Source organism: Cryphonectria parasitica (genome assembly GCF_011745365.1).
Source record: "Cryphonectria parasitica EP155 unplaced genomic scaffold M406scaffold_8, whole genome shotgun sequence".
Taxonomy (NCBI): Eukaryota; Fungi; Ascomycota; class Sordariomycetes; order Diaporthales; family Cryphonectriaceae; genus Cryphonectria; species Cryphonectria parasitica.
In genome coordinates this window covers 2,812,282-2,832,479 of record NW_024468916.1, presented here as the reverse complement: position 1 = coordinate 2,832,479, position 20,198 = coordinate 2,812,282, and the positions used below count along the sequence as shown (strand labels likewise).

Below are 20,198 nucleotides of genomic sequence, written 5' to 3'. Positions count from 1 at the left end.
TCAGAGCAACGCTGAGCAGTCAGTGAACGTGGCTGCTGCTCAATGGGCCCGGTACGTTGGCCAATATCGCCCGCGGCTCCATGGTGGCGGCCATGATTGGTGGCACGGGGGGATAGGGAGGAGATCAGGTTCAGACTTCCGAAAGCGCGCTGCGCAATTACTCGGAGAAGAGAGCGGTGAGAGGGAGAAAGACAGAAATAATAGAAAGGGAAAAAAGGAAAGAGGGGAGGGAAAAAGAGAGATATAATGAATACTAAAATGGACAATTGGGTATTCTTCTGGTTTAAACGATGGAATTTATTAAAGGCTGACATCATGCGGCTCTCTCTCTCTCGTTGATCGCCCTAGTACATAAACACATACTGTGCAAATATTTTATGTCTGCTTGGCGCGCTTGATATCAGACGGTGGGTCTCAACCCTTTGCCATCAGTCCCCTTCGACGTGGTCCAGAAGGGACCACCAAACTCCCCGATGCCGGGTGATCTCATTGAGCAGCACCGCCGGAGAGGTGCAGCACGTGGAAGTCATATGACCCCGTAACTATGATGTCAGCCAGGGATTAAGAGGCTGGAACAAAACAAGCAAGGAAAGTCGAGAGCCAAGTGATTGGATGTGATACGTCGTCCGCGACCCGCGGGACGTATGGTTGGAATGTGGGAGGGGGAACCGGGACTGATGCACGATGCACGATGCACCAAGTCGAGGGGCCCCTAGCCCCGCAATGTTATGCCATGGCAGAAGCTGCTTCACTAAAGTTGCCGACCAGCGCGTCGCTGGATTCGGTCTTGACATGTGGAATTATATTGTGCTGGTCCAGAGCCTCCTCGTCGTCATCCGCGAGCCAGTCCACGCGGGCTCCGGCTGCCGAGACGTCTTCGGCGCTGAGTTTGGAGAGTAGGGACCTGTACCGCATGTGACGTGCTTCCTGACCCACAAGAGCGTAGGGTGTGGTAGGCGCGCTGCGTTGTGCATCCTTGGTCGGCGCTATCTCGAAGATGTCCACCATGTTGCTGGAAGAGAAGGCAGCGAATCAGCATCTGCTCACGTGTATCTTCTGGGTGGAGAGCCAGCTTGCAGGCTTCGTATGGGCATGGAAAGGTTTACTCGGAAGTTTGGGCAACGACCCGCTGCAGAGCTTCAATCTCTCGTTGGGCCTCCAGGGGGTCATGCTGCCCTGTCATCTGCTGCTCTCCGAAGCTGCCATACTGCATCACGTTCGGGTCATCGAAGAGGAGGCGCGATTCTTCGTCCTGCGGGAGCGAACAAGTGTACGAGTCAGTGACCAGACATAGTTTAATCCGCAAACGAAACAGAAGACTCACTTCTTGGACAGAATCCCTTCGACGGCCACCCAGGCACGATGAGCAGGCTCCCATGGCAGCGGCAGGAAGGAAGGAGATGGGTCGATGGAGGCAGCGGCGGCGCAAGGGGAACGAAGTTTGCGACAAGGAGGAGTCCCTCGGCAAGGGACTAGTCTGGGTGTCGCATAGACGCGCAAAGGGGGGGGGGGGCGCTCAAAAGAGGTGTATCATGGCAAAATGGATTCGCCGTCCACAAGGTAGCCGAAAATGATCGTATCGAGTGGCGTCGCGTGTTTGTGATGTTGTGATGTTGATCCGTGGTGTTGCTTTTTCTTGGGGGCCGGGAAATTGGATGGAGCAAAAGGCACAGGCCCCTAGCAACCTAGCAGTAAACCTCGCTTAATCAGCCGTTTTAGACCCAGCACCGCCCCTACCTCATTGGCCAACCACATATGCCACTGTCTTCCCCCAACCAACAAACACTTGAACCTACAAAGTCAATCATGATGCTATCTTCTCCCTTGCGCCAAGAGGCGTGATTATGTCTCGCTCTGCTACGGGCAATAGAAAAGCAATCATATAAGGACCACGTGGAGTTTTATTCACGATTCATGCACCCTGCTCCAGAGTCGTCCCGTAGTCCACATCCGCAGAGTCAAGCATCTGAACTATTTGCTGCCCGACGTCGGATCTTAACAAGAAAACTGAGGTGGTGTCGTATGAACTCGTAACATGACGACGCTCTCATTGACGTACATGGTGACAACGGCTAAAACCTCAAAAGTCGTCGTCCCGGAAGTTGTCCCAGATGAATTTAAACTGATGCTAGGGATACCAACTCGCAATCTGCCCACCCGTTGCGGCGCTCGCAGGAAGGGTGGCGGTCCGACTTTCTCAGCCGCACCAAAGCTTGACACACATAGTTTGAGAGCTTTTCGTGCTCTCGAACGCACGAGGCACTCAATAGTTCCAAGAGGCAGCATGAACTCTCTGTGCTGGCTGTCAGGCCGCCTCCCCTCGGGCTTTTCAATGTCGCTAAATCTTCTAGACGATGGCTTCAGTCCCCGTTGGGAAGGGAGACTGAGATGGTAGTGACTAGCTGGCGGGTGCCCTGCCGCAAGCCTATCGGCGAGGCTGTCGACTGAAAGGCAACCAAGCCGAGGCAGGAGGGGGCTCGGATCTCAAGATTATGTTGGCAGAGACAGGATCAAGCCATTCATCCCTCGAGTTTCGTGCATACTAGGTGGGAGGGAGAATGGTGTTCGACAGCTGTTGATACATCAGGAGTTCGAGCTATAAAGACACAGGCACAACTCTTAATCCTCAAGTGTAAGCCCTCTTTGTTTCCCACCTCGCCACCGCCTCCATTTTGAAAAGTGCTGCTCGCTCATTCCATTGAGATTCTTCTCATGATGTCTTCTTCCTCTTCCTCCCTCCTCCTTCTGTCAGGCCTGGCAGCCCTGCTCTTCCTCTCCCCGGTGGAGGCAGGCCTCGCCTTCCGGCACAACAACCCTCGGGTCCAACCCCGACAGGAGGTTTCGACGGACATGCTCACGACCATGACCTTCTGGTCCTGTACGGAGACAAGCACGGTCTTCTCGACCGTCATATCCATTCCGCCGCCCGTAACCGTCACCTCTGTCACCACTGTCACCCAGACGCCGGTGCCACCCCCACCGCCAGTGACTATCACATCTATCCTCAACTTCACCCAGCCGCAGTCGTCTCCTTTCCCGTCCACAGGGACACCACCTCTGTCCTTCGCAAACAGCACAAGCACTTTAGCCAATACAACCTCTCCTTCCTCGTCTACGGCGTCGTTCCCCTCATTCATAAATACCACCACGACTGCTTCCCAGGTTCTCTCAACTCTGTCTTCTCTGGTCAACGGTACCTCCACTGCCACTTTGACACTCTCAACCTTGGCGCCCTTACTGAACACTACCATCACCACGACGGCGACGGCAGCGACGACGACAGGTTCCCCTTCTCTTTCAGCGAACACCACCAGCATCCCTATCGAGACGCTCTCGCTTCCGCATATTGAGACTATCACCAGTATCATCATCCCTATCACATCATCAACCTCTTTGCTTTCGTATAGCAACAGCACAGCCCTCGCATCTACCACCGAGCTCCTCACCAGCAGCTCGAGCGGCGCTCCCGAATTGACCCCGTGCGAGACCGAGACAGAGATGTTCACATTCACGGAGACACTGGAGTCTCTGACTCAGTCTGCGCCTCAGTCGCTGAGCTCCAGTGTATTGACCACCGACGTCATCTACATAACAACGGAGACGGTCGAGTACACCCCGACACAGACGACTGACACCACTGTGTATGTGACCGTATACAGTACGGTAACAGATTTTGAGGGGGCGGTCATCACTCCCAGGAAGATGAGACCATGAATCGGTGCCTGTTGTCTGTAATAGTCATGGACCTGGTAACACAAGTTGGTAAGGCACAGATAAACAGTGGTGTGTTGCGCTATGCGCGTGTATTTCTTAGATAGACCGAGACTTCCGATATACGTGGTCAACATGGTCCATAATTTGTCTGTATGTACTATTACCATGTTAACCTGCTGAGAATTGAAGAAATAAAAAAGAAATACAATGCAAAGAAATGATCATCATCCCACCAAGACTTGGTGTGACCCATCGCCGGATCACGTCCTTGATTCGCACGGATGAAGGTATTTAGTTAAGGCGGGTGTCTCTTGCGCGGATACGTTTGCTAACGCGGATGGCTGGTACAGGCGCGAGATCTCGGCGCCGATGTGGCTTCGGTGTTGGAAACGCCGTCCGCGGGACGCAGAAAGTAGGAGTGGCATCCCTTGCAGCAACAAAGCTATCCTGGGAGGGATCAGAGAACTCCAAGTTTGACGTAGACCTTGTCAGCACAGCGGTGGACGATGGCCTCAAAGAGGAACTCGGAGCAGAGTTGCGCGTCTTTGGTGGACGAGGCATTTGATGATCCGGATCATTAGGCAGCTCATCCAGAGTGCCCGATTCGTGTGACGGCACTGAACTTGCTCGCAACCTTGATCGGCTGGAGGCCAATGATGTTTGTGACTGCCAAGGCTGTGTCGGCGGCAGGTCTTCTGCCGTCTCCTCAATGACTGACTGGGGCTCCTGTCAGCAGGAAGGGATGAGCGCCGATGCATAAGATGGTGACTCACCAGGTTGCAATCGTACTTCTGCTGAAGCACCTCAGCATCAAGCTGTCTCTGTGGGCTGTGCGATGGCCCCGGGATGTAGCCACTGAGCCAATCAGGAACATCGTCGAAGTTTGCACTCTGCTCTGCTCGGCCCAAAGACCGATGGTTAAGGCCCCAAGAGATATTATCTTCGTCATGGATTTCATACTCCTCCCGAAAGAAATCGGCTCTCCATTGCGCTGCCAGATCGGCCTCCGCTGCTTGACGGGCCTTTTGCTTCTCTTCCTCGAACAAATCAGCCGTAGACCAATAGCTAATACTTCAATTATCAGCTGCTGAATGACTGCTACGAGGGAAATAGGAGTGGGGTTACTAACACAACCGTGCCGATCCGGCCTCCACTCGCATCTGCATTGCCCTGCAAGATAGAGACCGCCGTCTGAACGCCGTCGCGGAAAGTAGACCTCTGTTTGTCGTCCAAGGGCTTTCCATCGATCGAGAAAAGGAATGGGCAAGTATAATAGGTGCCCCGGATGGGAGGTCGCGTCCTCAGGAACTCCTTCAATGGATGTCTGCAGTCTGTTGGAATGGGGGTGTCAGACTGGCCGCCCCAGCTGATATAGATGTGCATGCTTCCCATTTTAGTGTAGTGAAGTTTGAGGCTATAGAACTCGATCAATGCGCTCGTGTCCCAAAGCTTGGACCCCGTGAAGCAAATTTGAATTTTGCCAAGGCGCTGCTGCTCGACAGCGGCAAAAACACGTTCCTGCCTTGATGTCAGCTGCAGGAGGAAGATGATGAAGCCAGAGACCTTCTAGGCGCACCAGGGCCTTCAGCAGCCCAGCCAAGCGGTGGTTCTCAGCGTTCCGTAGGTATATGCAGGGCCCATCTTGGGCCAGTATGATCTCTCTGGGTTGCCCAGAGACAGAGAGTGGTTTGCCGGAGCTGATGAGGCCCTCATGCGTGATCTTTGGATCGGCCCACTGCTTATTCGAAACAGCCCGAAAGCAGTCTTCGGGAAGGGAGCCTCTGTCAACTGGTCAGGTCGGAAACTTATACAGGCCTGAAGCAGTTGGAGTGACAACTGGAGATTGAGCCTACCTGGCATACAAGATGAAGCTCAGCTGCCCGATATCATGTCAGCTACCTAGTCAGCCCAGCAGAATGTAGGCATCGTATGCGGGATTGCCCTCCCAAAAGGAACGCGTACCACGGACACGAGGCACCTCTGTGCACCTGCGACATCGAAGCTGGCCAAATTGGCATTGCCACCGACATCGCCATCATCCTGCATGTTGCCTTGGCTTGTGTTTTGGGTAGGGAGAGGAAAGGATTGGCAAGAATCACAGAACTTGGATCATGTGTTGACAGGGTGAAATTGTATGGAACCTATCTCACGTCTCCGCTTGTACCTGTCCTGTTTATGATACCATCCACGCCTCGAAGAAGGTGCACCCGCTGCTAACCTTCTCATTTCTCTGCTTCAATGTATTAAGCAGTATCCGAGCTTGAGGGGGCAGGAACTCCGGCCACCCAGCAGGTCCCCAAAGGAGGAAGTCACACTTGTGCTCAAGCCAAGAGCTCCTGCAGATTGCCCGTTGGAGATGACTCGAACGTATCTCGACCCACATCGTCGCCATCAATATTGTATTAATCTCGTAATACTTGATATGAGAAGACGATTGTAGACTCGAGTCAAGATGATGTGGAGGGAATGAAGCAAAACCGTGCTGACTGCCTTATCAGCAAGAGACCGTGTTCTCGAATTGACATTCCATCATCCGGGGAATACTTCGCCGTCCCTTGGAAGCCCCGACGACAATGACGAAATTCAGCCCACAAAGACGATGTAGCTCGTCTCTGTTTAAAAGCGACCGGGCCAGTCCAGAAATAAGGCGAGGCCGCCCTTGTTATTCTGCGGGTTTGGCGTCGAATGCCACCGGGAGGGACTTACAGGGAAAACATGGATCCCCGCCTTGGTCTGCAAGGCGACACTCACTGCCGCTCATCCATTATAGTAAGTACTGTTAGTGCTTTACCCTAGCGTGTTTGCGTGCCTAGTGCTGCTATGGAAACAAAGGCTTGACGAGGGAGCATGGGATTCTCCAGTGGGCGGCTTCAGATGGGGTCTGACCCTACCGAGTAAGTTAACGACACTGACTGACTCTCACCAGCCACTATACTCCTCTGGTAGGGTAGTGTGGCAGTGTGGGTAGTAAGAAGAAGCCTGACCTTGGGGCCGCTAGGAGAACCCGAGGCACAGCCGACCAGTGACCAGCACACAGTCAGGTCCTGGTAGTTGAACAACGGCGTGGAAGATTTCAGGGGGAGGCCATGGGGCACTTTTGGGGACGGCCTTACCCGCAGACTTGGTGTTCCATGCAGGCTCCTCGACGCTCCTCTCCCCCACCGCTGGAACAGCACCTGTGACTTGAGCGGCCGTGCCAACTGGACAGGAGCCTTGCAAGCAGTACCCGCCAACTCCTGATTTCTGACCGAGCAGAGTTGGTCCTTATTTATTGACACTAGAAATCACCAAAAAATCACTCCACAACCATCACAATCACCACAGCGAGACGGCCTGACGATCGAGACAGCTACGATATACTCACTGTGGCTATAATCTCGCTGAAGAGGCATCTTCAACAAACTGGTGTCCTGTTCTGTCTATTGGTCGTTGTGTGTGGTTTTATTAATTTTCTCCGGTTTTTCTTTCTTCTTTTCCCCGGTTTTCTTTTCTTTTATACTTTCCCTCTTTCCCCCCGCCTTCCCCTTTGGTGGCCTCTTTCTGCTGACTGGTACTTTTTTTTAAAAAAAAAAAAAAATTCCGCCTCCACCCACTATCCGATCCCCGTCTGACCTGGACCCCCTGGCCTCCTGCCTGCCTGCCCCTGTCCCGCCTCGCCTCTCTGGTCACAGTCCACTCCACGACCACCACGACCACCACCGACCCACGACCTCGTGCTCTATTACCCTCTCTCGTCATCCTACCTCCGACCGAGTCTTTTCCCACCCCAGAGGCACGTTGTCGCGATCACAACACGCAGAGAAGATTGTACAACGGTTTCGTTCAGCCTTCTGGATTTCTCCTAACGACAAAGGGGTTACGATATGGTCTACAGTGTCTGAAGAATCCTTTGGCGAAGTCTTGCCTGAATCCCCCCAACCCCCCAATCTCGGCCTCAGCCCCAACCACCATTCGCGGCCCTCACCGCAGCGCAACCCGACGATCGACGATCGAACCCAACTCCTCTCGACGCCTGTGCAACCCCTGTGCTGCTCGCTCTCAGCACGCGTCGCCGCTCACGACACCAGCCTTTGAAGTCTGCACCCTTTGTTCCGGAGACGCGTCCATCCTGTGTGCATCTTCTTTGTCATCTTGACTCTGCCGACCGACCCCCTCGATCTTCACCCCACGCCGCTTCTCTCCCAGACAAACCACATTGCGTCGACGATACCAGACCAGACGGTCTCGTTCTGGCCGTCCTGAGACCCCCGATATCGACCGCTTATACCGCCCTGGCGTGGTTTTCGCCCGCCATGTCCCTCGTCCCTCCTTCTAAAGGGTCGCCTCCTGCCCAGAAGACCACTGAGATTCGACGCCCGCGGACAAATCAGAGGCTTACTGTCAGTTTCGATGACAGCGATGAACCTGATCTCGCCGGTCGTGCCGCTGCAAAACTTCAATATGAGGTTGCGCAGTACGTCGAGACCAAGACCGTCACCACGACCACCACGACGAAGCGCTCCTTTCCTCCCCTGTTCATCCGGCAACCGCGGCCTCTCGAAGCCCTTGATGCAAAAGAATACCCCTTGGCGCAGGGCCCCACGCCAGCAGGTCTGCGGAAGTTCTCTTTGGACCTGAACGACAATGACGACGAGTTTGCCTGGTCCTTCGCCGAGCCAGCTTATAGCCCGGTGTCTTCTGAGGATCACGTCAGTCCGGCTCGCGAGGCCATTAATCCTCCTTGTGTCCTACCTTCCGATGCTAACATTACTCTCTAGCCAAAACCCTTTGAGTTCGAGGGCAGCGTCAAGTCCGTCTCGGAGCGCGGCACCCCGGTCCCCGAATTACAATCAAAACCTCCTCGGCCTGCTACCGAGTCCCAGACGCGTCGCTCACGCAGACATATGCCCAACTCCGGCGCCAGTCCCTCTGCCGGCAAGGCCTCTCAGAGATCGTCACGCAGCCATGCACCCACTTCGCATGTGTCCGACCGGCTCCGCAGGGCGGTGTCTAACGGTGCTCGGGACAGGATCACACGCCAGACGTCTTCACAGTATCTCGCCACCCCGGATAGGTCTGACTCGGTGGCGGGCAGCACCGAGTGGCCCCAGAGGTTACGTCCCCTCAATGTCGATAGGCTAGTGGAGCCGTCCACCTCCAACCCCAGCCAGTCCACCGCTGCCTATGACGCCGCCAGTCCAGCCGGCAGCGAGTCGCAGACGGTGTTCAGCAGCAGTGTGGCCACCCCTCCTATTACCGACGCCGACGTTGAGCCGTTCGCCGATCCTCTTGACGATCTGAGGCCGGTCTCGTCACGAGCATCCCAACCACCGCGTTCCTCCATCACCGTTGCTGCGGGAGATGCGAGCCTGCCTAGCCCACGGCTGTCTCCAACCCTGGCCGCTGCCCAGCTGCACACGACTGAGACGCAAGATGACGAGATCGAGGAAGAGGAAGAAGAAGAAGAAGACCCAAGCTTTTCGAAGAGTATTACCAGGTCGTCACGGCGGCGATGGATTGACGAGAACCAGGACACACAGTCCACGATCGATCTGGACATGGAACTGGCTCTGGTCGGTCATGATTCGCCGTCCAATCGTGACCGAGGTTCTTTCGATCGCTCTTCCGGGCTTCTTGACACTCGCTCCATGCTTGAATCCTTTGACGCAATGCCCAACGAGATGAAGACATTCATGATGTACCAGTTTCTCCGCAGATGTCCCAGGAAGACCCTGCACATGGTTGCCGATGTTGTGAATCCGGCGCTCAAGTGCGATTTCCTGAAGCAGCTGCCTGTCGAGCTGGGTCTGCATGTCCTGAGCTTTCTTGACCATCGTGATCTCTGCCGTGCGGCGCAGGTCTCGAAGCACTGGCGCAACCTGATTGACACCAACGAGACTGGCTGGAAGGAACTCCTCGATAGAGATGGGTTCAAGCTCGCGCCCGGCGAGCTCAAGAAGGCCATCAAGCAGGGCTGGGGCTGGCAAGATCCTGAGGGTCCGGAAGGCGCTGAGCTCGATGTCAGCTTGCAGAACCGCCTGACTTCTACCGAGGCCGAACTGTGGTCGCCGGGGGCCGACGGCCACACGAAGACTCGTAGCTCTAAGCGGAAGCGTCTAGAGCAGAGCCACTCGCACTATGCGCAGCGCAAACGGCGGGTGAGTGCTCGTGAAGTTGTCAAAGACGACTCGCCTTCATCTCCGCCGAAGCTGTTCAAGCCAGACGGCCCCATCTCAGCGGCCGGCGAGGCAGCAGCCGCCGTTTCTGATCCCCAAATCGGCCTGCCGAGTCTTCGGAGACTCCATCTTTTCAAGTCACTGTACCGCCGTCACTACATGATCCGCCAGAGTTGGACGAGTGGCAAGGTCAAGCCTGGTCACGTCGCTTTTGCCGCACACCCACGCCATGTGATTACCTGTCTGCAGTTCGACGATGACAAAATTATTACCGGAAGTGATGATACTCTCATCCACGTTTATGATACCAAGACTGGCAAGCTGCGAAAGAAGCTCGAGGGCCACGAAGGTGGAGTCTGGGCTCTTCAGTACGAAGGCAACATACTGGTGTCCGGGAGTACCGACCGGTCTGTTCGCGTTTGGGATATCGAGAAGGGTTTGTGCACACAGGTGTTTTTCGGCCATACCTCTACCGTACGGTGTCTTCAGATTCTCATGCCCACCGAGGTGGGTAAGACATACAGTGGAGAGCCGATCATGATGCCGCCGAACCCTCTTATTATCACTGGATCGCGAGACAGCCAGCTGCGCGTGTGGAGGCTGCCCGAAGCAGGATCTCGTAGGTATATCCAGACAGGCCCCCCCGCTAACGACGCTGAGTGTCCCTACTTCGTCCGAATCCTGCCTGGTCACACTCATTCTGTCCGCTCCATTGCTGCCCACGGCGATACTTTGGTGTCTGGTAGCTACGACGCGACGGTCCGTGTGTGGCGTATCAGTACTGGCGAGGCGCTGCACGTCCTCCATGGTCACACTCAGAAGGTCTACAGCGTGGTCCTCGACCACAAGCGGAACCGTTGCATCTCTGGATCTATGGATTCCTTTGTCAAGATATGGGATCTCGACACTGGTGCTTGCCTCCACACTCTTGAAGGTCATACTCTCCTCGTGGGCCTTCTCGACTTGCGCGACGAACGCCTGGTCTCTGCTGCGGCAGACAGCACACTTCGCATTTGGGACCCCGAGAACGGGAAGTGCAAGAACACTCTTATGGCCCACACTGGCGCCATCACTTGCTTCCAGCACGACGGGCGAAAGGTTATCAGCGGCAGCGAGAAGACTGTAAAGATGTGGGACATTCAGACCGGCGACTGTATCCAGGACCTCCTAACGGACTTGGGTGGCGTGTGGCAAGTCAAGTTTGATGAGCGTCGATGTGTCGCAGCTGTGCAGAGAGATAATCTCACATATGTCGAGGTAACTATCCACCAGTCTGCTCTTTCTTATGTTTCCTTCTTTCCCTTTTTCTTTTCTTTTTTCTTTCTGGTGCTAGCAGCTGACTTATGTTCCTTTTCAGATCCTTGACTTTGGAGCCGTCAGAGATGGAAAGCCACCTGAGGAGCTCGGCAAGCGCATCCTGCTCAACGGACCCGAGGTGCAGCACATCATCGAGGAAGAGCCTTAGTATATCTTAGCCCTTTGTGGCTGATCTGCAGCTTGTTCCCTTACCCACAATGGCCATAGCCCATAGACACCTGCAGGATGGGAAGCATGGCCACTCACGAACACGAAGTGAGGTGGCCTCGGAAAAGGTTGTTTGCTCTACCGCGGACAAAAGCATTGTGGATACGCATGTGTGGTTTGTTGTGTTCTTGCCCCTATCGAGTGCCCTGTCACACCGCATTGTTCATGTTTTTGATTTTTCTTTCTGTGTCACATACCTGGAGCGTTCCTCATTTCGAAACAGTTTTTTGTTTTTTCCCTCCCCTCCCAGCGGATCATTCAACCAAATCTGCAGTATATATCAATCATGGGTCTGGTTTGTCATTCCATTCTCAATGTTAGGCGGTCTCGTTTTGCCTTCTTCTTTTTGGGCGTACAGGCATCGGGACCTTAACTGGGCCAAGACGAGGTATATCATGTCGTTCCGTCGCGGGGTTGTTGGTAGATAGCGTTATTCGCGAGTCTTAATCTGATGCTTAATGACCACATATCAAAAATGCTGTGCTATGTCTACAGTCTGGGTTCTTTGCTTGTATTGATATTCGTGACTTCATCTGGCCGTCTGGGCTTTGACCCTGTTTGGAGAGGGGTTTTGTTGAACAGTGACTATGAGCAATGATTACTGTAGTAGGCTTTTTCTTTCAGGCAAACACATGTCCCGAGTTCTTTCTGAGGCGATTAATGGTTTCACCTCCTCTGTCCCCTTCCCCCCTTTGCACCCTTTCCCCCCTTTCTCTTTTTAGTCACAGTGCTGGTCGCATCGACTGTATGAGATAAAACGTATGACACGCAGGCGGCAGGATGTTATGTTATTGACGAAGGTAGAGGGATAGCATCGCATTTTAGCCATGTTTCAAGTTATTTGAGCACAGGGTCCCTTACGAGTAAAACGGTGGCAGGTCTCAAGGGGAGCAAGCAAACGCGCGCACACACACACACACACACACACACACACACGCACGCACGTAGAGAGAAAGCCCCCCCCCCCCACCCCGGAGGGGGGATGGACGGATTATCAAACATCAAAACATTTCCATTCACTAAAGATCTAGTAATCTAAAGTACAAGACCCCAAATTAATGTACTGAGTACCTTCAAAACGCCCATGTCGTGATCCCGAGCGAACAAGAAATAAGGACAAATAACAGAGGAAAAAGAAGAAAAAAAATTTGGTATCACAGCCCCCACAGCGCAACGCCGATAAGCTTTTACTGAATCCGGAAAAGGAGTGTGTACAGCTTCTCAATCTACCCCCTAAGCCGGAGGCGCAGCTGGCGGTGACTGGGCATTTCGTGCTTGTGCCTGGGCCTGTTGGTAGGACTGGTGGACAGATGCCGGCATTCCAGGGATGGTTGGGAGCGAAATGGGTGTTTGTCTTGGGGCCGTTTGGGGCTGCTGTGTCATGGGAGGCATTGCTCCAGGTGACGATGCCTTGGCAGTATTTGCTGCAATGGGCGTCGTCTGAGAAGGGGTATGAGTTGACTGTTGCGGCTGCTGCGCTGGTTGTGATTGCTGGGTGGCTTGGTGCCGGGTTTCGGACTCCTTTGCTATAAGAGAACCCAAGACAGCCAGGTCCTCCCGGGCCTTGGGCTCTCGCTCCAGAACACGACGGATGATGGACCACTCGTTAGGCGCCATCTTATGAGCGTGTGGCATCAAGAATCCTAGGGTCGGCGCAGTGGCAAAGGGTCCAAGGATGGCCTTGGCTTGTGCCTCAGCGTCCTGGTGGCCCGTTGCAAACTGGGCTGGTGCCGGAGCAACACCTGCTTGGACGTTCGAGTGCATAATGTGATGTTGGCCCTGGACACCAGAGTAAGGCACTGGAGAGACGCCGGCACCGACCTGCGGCGTAGTCGGAGAAAAGGCGGGCCCAGCCATGGGAGTACCTCGTTGAGGAAATGTTGATGGCGCCGGGCTGGGCGACGCGTTGTTCGGCACGGGTGATGGACCCGATGAGTTGGTGTTGGTGTTCCAGTCAGGACCATGGAGCTTCTTTAGGGTGTTCTCATCGTTTCGGAAGACGATGACGAGTAGCAACATGTTCTCCGTTCGGCTGTTGGGGAGGTAGTTCTCCTCCAGGTTGAGAAGGAATTCGGGATGATTGCCAGTGCCCGCCGGCACCGGAATAAGATATGTGTCTTTGACGTTTCCAGTGCCCTTATCTCCAACAACAGCCCATCGCTCCTTGCTCACAAAGTAGTTGAATATTTTGTCGAAATCGGCCTTCCCAGCCTCTGTTGCTGGGGTGAGGCTGGTCACGACGAGATCAACCATGGAGTTCCATCGGAGACTGCACAGGTACTCAGTAGCTGAGTTCGTGGCGATACGTCCTCCCACATTCAACTTCCTAGGAAGAAGGGTCGTCCAAGGCAGGTTGATCGTCTTGAAAAGATTGGCTCCAGCCACATGCTTTGCAACAGCCTGGAAGTCCGCGGTTGCAGCCATGATGAGCTGGCCTCTCCACACCACATCCGGATCGGTCTCCTCCGTTGGCGAATATGGAGGAGACTCGTTGCCATCATCTTCAAGAAGTCTGTCGACATCAGGGTCAACACCGGGTCCTTGAGAAGGAGCAGGTCCTGATGGTCGCCGCATCGTCGTGGCTGTGGGAGACTTGACGCTGGAGAAGACCTTGTTGATATCGAAATTACTTGTCGGTGACTGTTGCTGCTGCTGCTGCGTGTCAATCTTCATCGGCTCTCCTGATGGCTTGCGGCTGTGGGATTGCTGGGCACGCGATCCACTGGCTTTGGCCGCCTGAGGAGGCTGTCGGGCCGGAAGACCAGGAGAATCGGCGCCAACGTATCCGTCGTCGATGAGCTCGTCGCCCTTGTGCGTTCGCTTATACCGGGGTCCCGGCTGTACTTCGTCCGTGGCGATGATCGACTGGCGCACGTTACGCTCCTTGGCAGCCGCGGTCTCTTGCTGCTGCTTCTCTGTCTGCAGATCGTCCGAGGTCATGACGGCCAGCATGGGTGGAGTGAGGGAGTGATTGAGCAGCTGGCCGATGAGCTCCTGATTAGACTTCAGATTGGCACCCAGTGTTCGACACTGTCTTCCATACTCATCACGGGCAGGGTGTGAATCGTGTACCGCCCGCTCTATGGCAATGGCTAGACGTTCCGATCGAGAGTCGTTGGAGACTCCATCAGAAGGGTTGTATCCGCCCTTCTTCTCGTGTTGGTTGAGCGCGTGAAGGAGAGACTTTTGCAGCAATTTCGCAGGCCCCTGGCGTCCCTCGGCCAGCCCAGCTATGGTGTCGGGCAGGTCACTGGGGGGCTCATAGGGCGGAGCGGCCACAGCCTGGCTCTCGGATACCTTGCGCAATTTGGACGGCTCCTATGAAGGGTGATCTGTCAGCTGTTATTCCTACATATCTGTGGGGTCTTGGAATCCGCTTACCTTGGCAGCAGTATCGGCAGAATCATGGCGCTCTTTGCGCTTGGCGGCAGCAGCCTTTGTTGCTGGCAGCTTCTTCTCGGGAGCGGGGGAGGCTGAAGACTTTGTGGATTTCTGAGCAGAGCGAGGCTCATCGTGAAGTTCACTCTGCCGCTTCCTGCCCTTCTTGGGCCCTTTCTTCTGTTTCTTCTCGGCCTCTTTCTCTTCCATGTACTCTTTGCGCCTTGTTTCCCAGATGTGTTCTCCCTTCTTCAGGCCTTCAAGCAGTGCCTTGTGATTCTGGGGCTTGCACTCCTCGCAATAGTACTCTATGTCCTCGAGATCTTCGTCGAAGACACTCATACCAACACAAACGTTGTGCTGCCACACGTGGCATTGATCACAGGCGATCCAGGGATCGTCTGGGTCATCGGTGTCCTGGCTGGTGGCGCCACAGACACAGCGGATGACCTCCTCCTCCTCATCCTCTGGTTCGGGCTCGGCCTGTTTCTTGCTGGCGGCCTTCTTGCCGCGGCGCTTCGGTTCGGCGGGCTGCTCGAGAGAGTCGGGGAGGCCCTTATGTTGGCCCTTGGTGCTGCGCACCGAACGGCGTGGTTCAGCTTCTGTACTCACCAAAGCTGGTCAGTGAGGCTTCTCATCATGATGAAGGATATTGTGTGAGTAGAGGTGGCGCCCTCAAGGGGGAGGGTGTAGGGTAGAGGGAGACTGGGCTCTCCTGCAGGCGCCACAAGTATCATGGGGTTCTTACCAGACATGATGGTCTGATTGGCGACAGATTACAAGTACTGAGATGACACAAAGCCAGGCACTGGCTGGTAGATGGGCAGTTGATTTACTTGGGGCGACAGGGCTGGGTCACCGTGATGGCCCGTTGTGAAGAGACAGTAGACAATGGTTACAGAGGCAAAGACGGGTATGCTACGAATTGAGATGCCCTCTTGGCTCAAGATCAGTCCCTCCTGCTCTTGTCTGGAAGCTTGTATTGGGTGCCGTTGACGTCGGATTGTTGTGGCGCGTTATGTCCTGCCGTATCCCGTGGGTGTTTTGGTGAGGAGTTGTCGCGTCGGTGCAGATGGGACTGCAAATAGAGAAGGGCGACCGTTGTCTGATGAGCTTCCACTTGGTCAGGTACAGAGCTGTGGAGAGCTCTCGTGACAAGCAGGAATGCACTCTGGGGGGGCCAGAGAAAGTCTCAAACTGATCGCAAAGATGTTGCGACACTGATTCTGTGGTGCCAACTCGACACCACTACGGTGTTATCGAGGGAGACAAGATGGTATTTAGGAAGGTTGGAGAAAGACTCACAAATGTCGAGGTGGGGATGGGAGTAGATGTGCTAACACGCGCCGGCCGGCTCTCCAGGGTGGATTGGGGAGGGGCGACTCAAAGCCTGATTGGGTCTAGCCTTATTCCTGTCGTTTTTGCTTACACATCAGTATCAGCCTGGCACTTCCCGTCAACTTGCAACCAATACCAATTGCTTCATTCAAGTCTTGCTGCTGAGATACCGTATTTATGATACATCTTTGTTTTTCTTCTTGTTCTTTATGTGTAAAGTTACAGAACTCCGAAAGGATCTTTTTTCTTCTTCATTTTCCTTGTCCATGTCAGTATAGGCTGCTGCTGCTCGAAACACGAGGTTGTAACGTTCGCTTATACTTACATAAGCCCATTCCTCATTAGCTTGACGCGTTGTGTTGCCCGTGCCTGGAGCTTGCTGCAACGAAGCTCCCCTGTTGCCTGCCCCCGTACCTACGTAACTCTACCTTCAACCACAGGTAGCCCAGCCAGCCAGCCAGCATCACTTACTGCACTTGCACTGCATTGCATACTGGTCGGTCTGTCAGCCAGCCTTCCAACAACCAACTCCCAAAGACTACCCAGCAATCATCTGCCCCTTCTCCTCGAGCACTCAAACGGCAGTTGACCTCATTTCGCTTTTCACCAGCCTTTCTATTCTACCTGTCGATCGGGTACTCCGCCACCATGTCTCGAAGATACGATTCCAGGGTAAGTCGACGCAGTTCAGCTGGAATGAAGCTGCAGAGGGCACTCTCACTCTCCATCTGCCGACACAAGAATGCAGGGCAACACAGCTTACCATCCGTTCTAGACAACCATCTTCTCCCCTGAAGGACGCCTGTACCAGGTCGAGTACGCCCTCGAAGCCATCTCCCACGCCGGTACCGCCATTGGCATTTTGGCAAAAGATGGCATCGTGCTGGCCGCCGAGCGCAGAGTCACCTCCAAGCTGCTGGAGCAGGATACCTCCGCCGAGAAGCTTTACATCCTCAACGAGTGCGTCGCTCTAGCCCTCCACCCTCCCTTCTTTTCCTGGCCTCTCCCGCTCCCGCTCCCCAAACTCTCGCACCTTAGCCCAAACGATCTAAAGTATAACGTCTTGGTCACTGTACTGACATGTATCTTTTTACAACATAGCAACATGATTTGTGCCGTAGCAGGAATGAATGCCGATGCCAACATTCTCATCAATTACGCCCGCCAGGCCGCCCAGCGCTATCTCCTGACATACAACGAGGACATTCCCTGCGAGCAGTTAGTCCGGCGGTTGTGCGATCTAAAGCAGGGTTACACACAACACGGTGGTCTGCGTCCGTTCGGAGTCTCCTTCATCTACGCGGGCTGGGACCCCCAGCGCCAGTTTCAGCTCTACCAGTCAAACCCGTCCGGCAACTATGGCGGCTGGAAGGCGACAAGCGTGGGTGCCAATAACGCAAGTGCGTCGAGTCTATTGAAGCAGGACTACAAGGAGGACTGCAGCCTGGATGAGGCATGTGGCATCGCTGTCAAGGTTCTCAGCAAGACGATGGACTCGACCAAGCTGAGTAGTGAGAAGCGTAGGTTGCTGCTGAATCTCTTGAATCATCTTTTTCCTGTTGCGTGTGCTAACATCAGACTCCAGTTGAGTTCGCGACGGTGGGACAAACCGAGGACGGCAAGATCTACCACCGGCTATGGGATGCGGATGAGATCACGGCGCTCCTGAAGAAACATGACCTGGCGAAAGAGGAGGCTACTGAGGATCGATAGGCAGGTTCATGGCGGCAGAGACGGGCATCACGATCGCAGAATATTTCAGCGGAAACAATGCTCATACATGATGCCCCCCCAATGTACTAATAGAACATGGATGACACCACACCAAGCTACCTGCATTAAACCAGCATTAAACCACTTGATGACAACAACCAAAAAACAACCCCTACCGCTCTTGTTTCCTATGCATGTCCATGATCCAATCCCGCAGCTCTCGTATTGCATATCCATGTTCGCATTTTGTATCCAAGTTGCTAGCTCTATGAAGAGGTCCCAGAGTCAGCATTCGTCATGTTTCAAGAAGGGAGGACGCCCAGCTCCAATCCTACATTACTCCTCGTCCTCGTCCCCGTCCGCGGCCCCGTTCCCCCTTCCTCCTCATCTCTTAGCCTCCCATAAAGCGGCCCGCCCACATCATTGCTTGGTCCAGGATATGGCTCGCTGCAGTGCCAGCTGCCCAGCCTCGGCCAGTACCTCCTATAGCTCCAGTATGCCATAACCGACCCCAGCAAGGAACCCGTGCACACATCATACACATCATGCCTGTAATCCTGGCACCGGCTGATGGCAATCATGGCCGCGCCCAGCACCGGCGCCAGACAGAGAAGAGCCCGGGCGAGATCGCCCCTCGCGTAGACGGCCCTCACCTGCTCGCCCTCATCTCCTTGCGGGACCGCGCCGCCGGCGCCGCCAACCACAAACAGCCGCACCTGGCCCGCGACGAACAGGCTGAGGTACCCCAGCCCCGCGAAGCTGAAGCTCGAGTGCCCGCTCGGAAAGCTCCGCCAGCCGTCGTGCAGCACGTGGGGGCGGACCTCGGTGCACACGTCAATGCCGACGAGGGTGTTCTCGGGGGTGCCGGGCGCGGGCTTGCAGCGGGCTACCAAGTCGGGGCGCGGGCGGCCGACGGCGTTCTTGACGGTGTCTGTGAGAAAGGAGGTCAAGACGAGGGCGATGAGGAGGCCTAGGATGGTGACGTGGTGCTTATGGACCGAGGCGCGAGTGAGGGTGTTGATGGCGATCAGGAGGAGTAGCGGGACGGCGCCGGCATAGAGGACATTCCAGACTGTATCAATGGAGGGAGGGAATCCGTTAGCATGCATGTACGCGAGGGCAAGGCTGTTCTTCTTTTCTTCTTCCTTTCCTCCTGGGTCAAAGTGCTGTGCAGGGACGTACCGACTGGAACACGCTCGTGCTCTGCATGGGGAAAGGAGATGGCCAGGTCATTGATGAAGAAGAGTCGATGGAAGGGCTCGACGAGAAGAGCAATGAGGGTGTATGCCACTGCCAGGATTACGAAGCCAAGGTAGTCCGGCGCGTAGGACCGCTACACCCACACACATTCCACCGTGTTGTCAGCCCTGGGAAGTGGACAAAAAGGGATGGGAATGGGTTTGGGTTGGGGGGGGGGGGGGGTTGTTCGCATACCGTCCAGAATCTCGCTAATGCCGACATTGATGCTTCGTTCAGTGGAGGAACGGCCAGTCGTGTCGCCAGCACACGCAGTCACCGTCGTCGAATAGCCTTGAACACAGTCCACAGCATCTTTGCCCGAGGATCGCTCAACGATCGTTACCAAGCCAGCCAGAACGTCACTTTCTGGGTTTGTGTCCACGAGGCTGGCTCCGCTGGCCGATCCCTCTTCATTTCGAGCTAGGCCTAGTTCTAAGGCCTGGGGGGGGGGGGGGCGGCGTGGTGGGGTTCCGCAGTGCGTCAGGGCATATGCATGCTATAGGTCATGTATACAAGGAGCCTGGATAAGTGCATACCAAGAAATACTGACCTGGAAAACCCGCCAACATTACCAAATGACAGCGGCAACGTCAACTGAAACCCTTGGGGGTCCTCGAATCTCTTAAGCATCCCAATAACCGTAACGAACAATATGAATAGAACCTAGTTCTCCTTGTATTTCTGCATGTAGTGGCTCTTGAAGATATCCCATCTACCATTTGTTGCTTTTTTCTTCTCAAGGAAACGGCGCAAGTCTGCGCTCTGGACAAAGCCCATATTCGTGTTTCATGAGTATACCACACGGTTTCATACCATAATTTTTTTGTTCCCCCCAGAAGAACCATTCCTAATCCAAGGGGACAGATCTGAACACACGCAAATATCCACCCAGTACTACTGCCATTCCTTCCCAGTAATCGTGTTGCGCCATAATCAAATCAACTGTGACCAATCTGCATAGTACAAACTGGTCAAATTTTTGTAAAGTCTCGCCACGACTCGAAAGCGTTTTGGGAAGGGGGGGGGGGGGGGCAGCCAACGCCAGCCGAGGAAATATCGCGTTGTACAAGCCGAAGCGAGAAAGAAACAAGAAAAAGAAACAGAGAAAAAATTGGGCGTCTGTGAAGTAGCCAGTCC

At 54.6% G+C, this 20,198-nt stretch overlaps 7 protein-coding genes across 7 annotated transcripts; 3 read left to right on the top strand and 4 right to left on the bottom strand.

The window, feature by feature from the left end:
* Positions 1–278: 278 nt before the first annotated feature.
* Positions 279–1,599, bottom strand: M406DRAFT_358150 (uncharacterized protein). The gene is made up of 3 exons (XM_040923810.1): positions 1,325–1,599; positions 1,107–1,252; positions 279–1,012 (listed from the first exon to the last, which is right to left on the bottom strand). Exons 1-3 carry the CDS (start codon positions 1,376–1,378, stop codon positions 727–729), a joined length of 486 nt encoding a protein of 161 aa, XP_040772913.1. The 5' UTR covers positions 1,379–1,599; the 3' UTR covers positions 279–726.
* Positions 1,600–2,715: 1,116 nt separating this feature from the next.
* Positions 2,716–3,901, top strand: M406DRAFT_333978 (uncharacterized protein; the record flags this gene model as incomplete). Its single annotated transcript, XM_040920888.1, has 6 exons — positions 2,716–2,985; positions 3,075–3,283; positions 3,408–3,658; positions 3,739–3,762; positions 3,815–3,864; positions 3,896–3,901. 6 exons carry the CDS (start codon positions 2,716–2,718, stop codon positions 3,899–3,901), a joined length of 810 nt encoding a protein of 269 aa, XP_040772912.1.
* A 399-nt stretch (positions 3,902–4,300) lies between these two features.
* Positions 4,301–5,760, bottom strand: M406DRAFT_333977 (uncharacterized protein; the record flags this gene model as incomplete). The annotated part of the gene is made up of 6 exons (XM_040920887.1): positions 4,301–4,357; positions 4,488–4,779; positions 4,844–5,232; positions 5,291–5,495; positions 5,568–5,590; positions 5,677–5,760. The coding sequence occupies 6 exons, from the start codon at positions 5,758–5,760 to the stop codon at positions 4,301–4,303; spliced, it is 1,050 nt and encodes a 349-aa protein (XP_040772911.1).
* A 2,246-nt stretch (positions 5,761–8,006) lies between these two features.
* On the top strand, positions 8,007–11,859 carry M406DRAFT_99963 (uncharacterized protein; the record flags this gene model as incomplete). Its single annotated transcript, XM_040926481.1, has 4 exons — positions 8,007–8,032; positions 8,111–8,438; positions 8,517–11,126; positions 11,227–11,859. 4 exons carry the CDS (start codon positions 8,007–8,009, stop codon positions 11,332–11,334), a joined length of 3,072 nt encoding a protein of 1,023 aa, XP_040772910.1. The 3' UTR covers positions 11,335–11,859.
* A 527-nt stretch (positions 11,860–12,386) lies between these two features.
* On the bottom strand, positions 12,387–16,040 carry M406DRAFT_348063 (uncharacterized protein). The gene is made up of 4 exons (XM_040922357.1): positions 15,520–16,040; positions 14,775–15,373; positions 12,913–14,711; positions 12,387–12,747 (listed from the first exon to the last, which is right to left on the bottom strand). Exons 1-4 carry the CDS (start codon positions 15,524–15,526, stop codon positions 12,627–12,629), a joined length of 2,526 nt encoding a protein of 841 aa, XP_040772909.1. The 5' UTR covers positions 15,527–16,040; the 3' UTR covers positions 12,387–12,626.
* A 600-nt stretch (positions 16,041–16,640) lies between these two features.
* On the top strand, positions 16,641–17,986 carry M406DRAFT_358147 (N-terminal nucleophile aminohydrolase). The gene is made up of 4 exons (XM_040923809.1): positions 16,641–16,781; positions 16,885–17,069; positions 17,211–17,629; positions 17,695–17,986. Exons 1-4 carry the CDS (start codon positions 16,758–16,760, stop codon positions 17,820–17,822), a joined length of 756 nt encoding a protein of 251 aa, XP_040772908.1. The 5' UTR covers positions 16,641–16,757; the 3' UTR covers positions 17,823–17,986.
* Positions 17,987–18,124: 138 nt separating this feature from the next.
* M406DRAFT_342609 (acid phosphatase/Vanadium-dependent haloperoxidase) lies at positions 18,125–19,283 on the bottom strand (the record flags this gene model as incomplete). Its single annotated transcript, XM_040921789.1, has 3 exons — positions 18,125–18,894; positions 19,005–19,155; positions 19,257–19,283. 3 exons carry the CDS (start codon positions 19,281–19,283, stop codon positions 18,125–18,127), a joined length of 948 nt encoding a protein of 315 aa, XP_040772907.1.
* Between the last annotated feature and the right edge of the window lie 915 nt (positions 19,284–20,198).

Coding starts and splice junctions, on each gene's coding strand:
- M406DRAFT_358150 (XM_040923810.1), bottom strand. CDS start 1,378: ATGGGAGCCTGCTCATCGTGCCTGGGTGGCCGTCGAAGGGATTCTGTC. Junction 1,253..1,324: donor GAAGGGATTCTGTCCAAGAA/GTGAGTCTTCTG, acceptor TCGCTCCCGCAG/GACGAAGAATCGCGCCTCCT. Junction 1,013..1,106: donor GTCGTTGCCCAAACTTCCGA/GTAAACCTTTCC, acceptor CTTCTCTTCCAG/CAACATGGTGGACATCTTCG.
- M406DRAFT_348063 (XM_040922357.1), bottom strand. Junction 14,712..14,774: donor CTGCCGATACTGCTGCCAAG/GTAAGCGGATTC, acceptor CACCCTTCATAG/GAGCCGTCCAAATTGCGCAA. Junction 12,748..12,912: donor GGTTCTCTTATAGCAAAGGA/GTCCGAAACCCG, acceptor AACGGCCCCAAG/ACAAACACCCATTTCGCTCC.
- M406DRAFT_358147 (XM_040923809.1), top strand. CDS start 16,758: ATGTCTCGAAGATACGATTCCAGG. Junction 17,070..17,210: donor AAGCTTTACATCCTCAACGA/GTGCGTCGCTCT, acceptor TTTACAACATAG/CAACATGATTTGTGCCGTAG. Junction 17,630..17,694: donor CAAGCTGAGTAGTGAGAAGC/GTAGGTTGCTGC, acceptor ATCAGACTCCAG/TTGAGTTCGCGACGGTGGGA.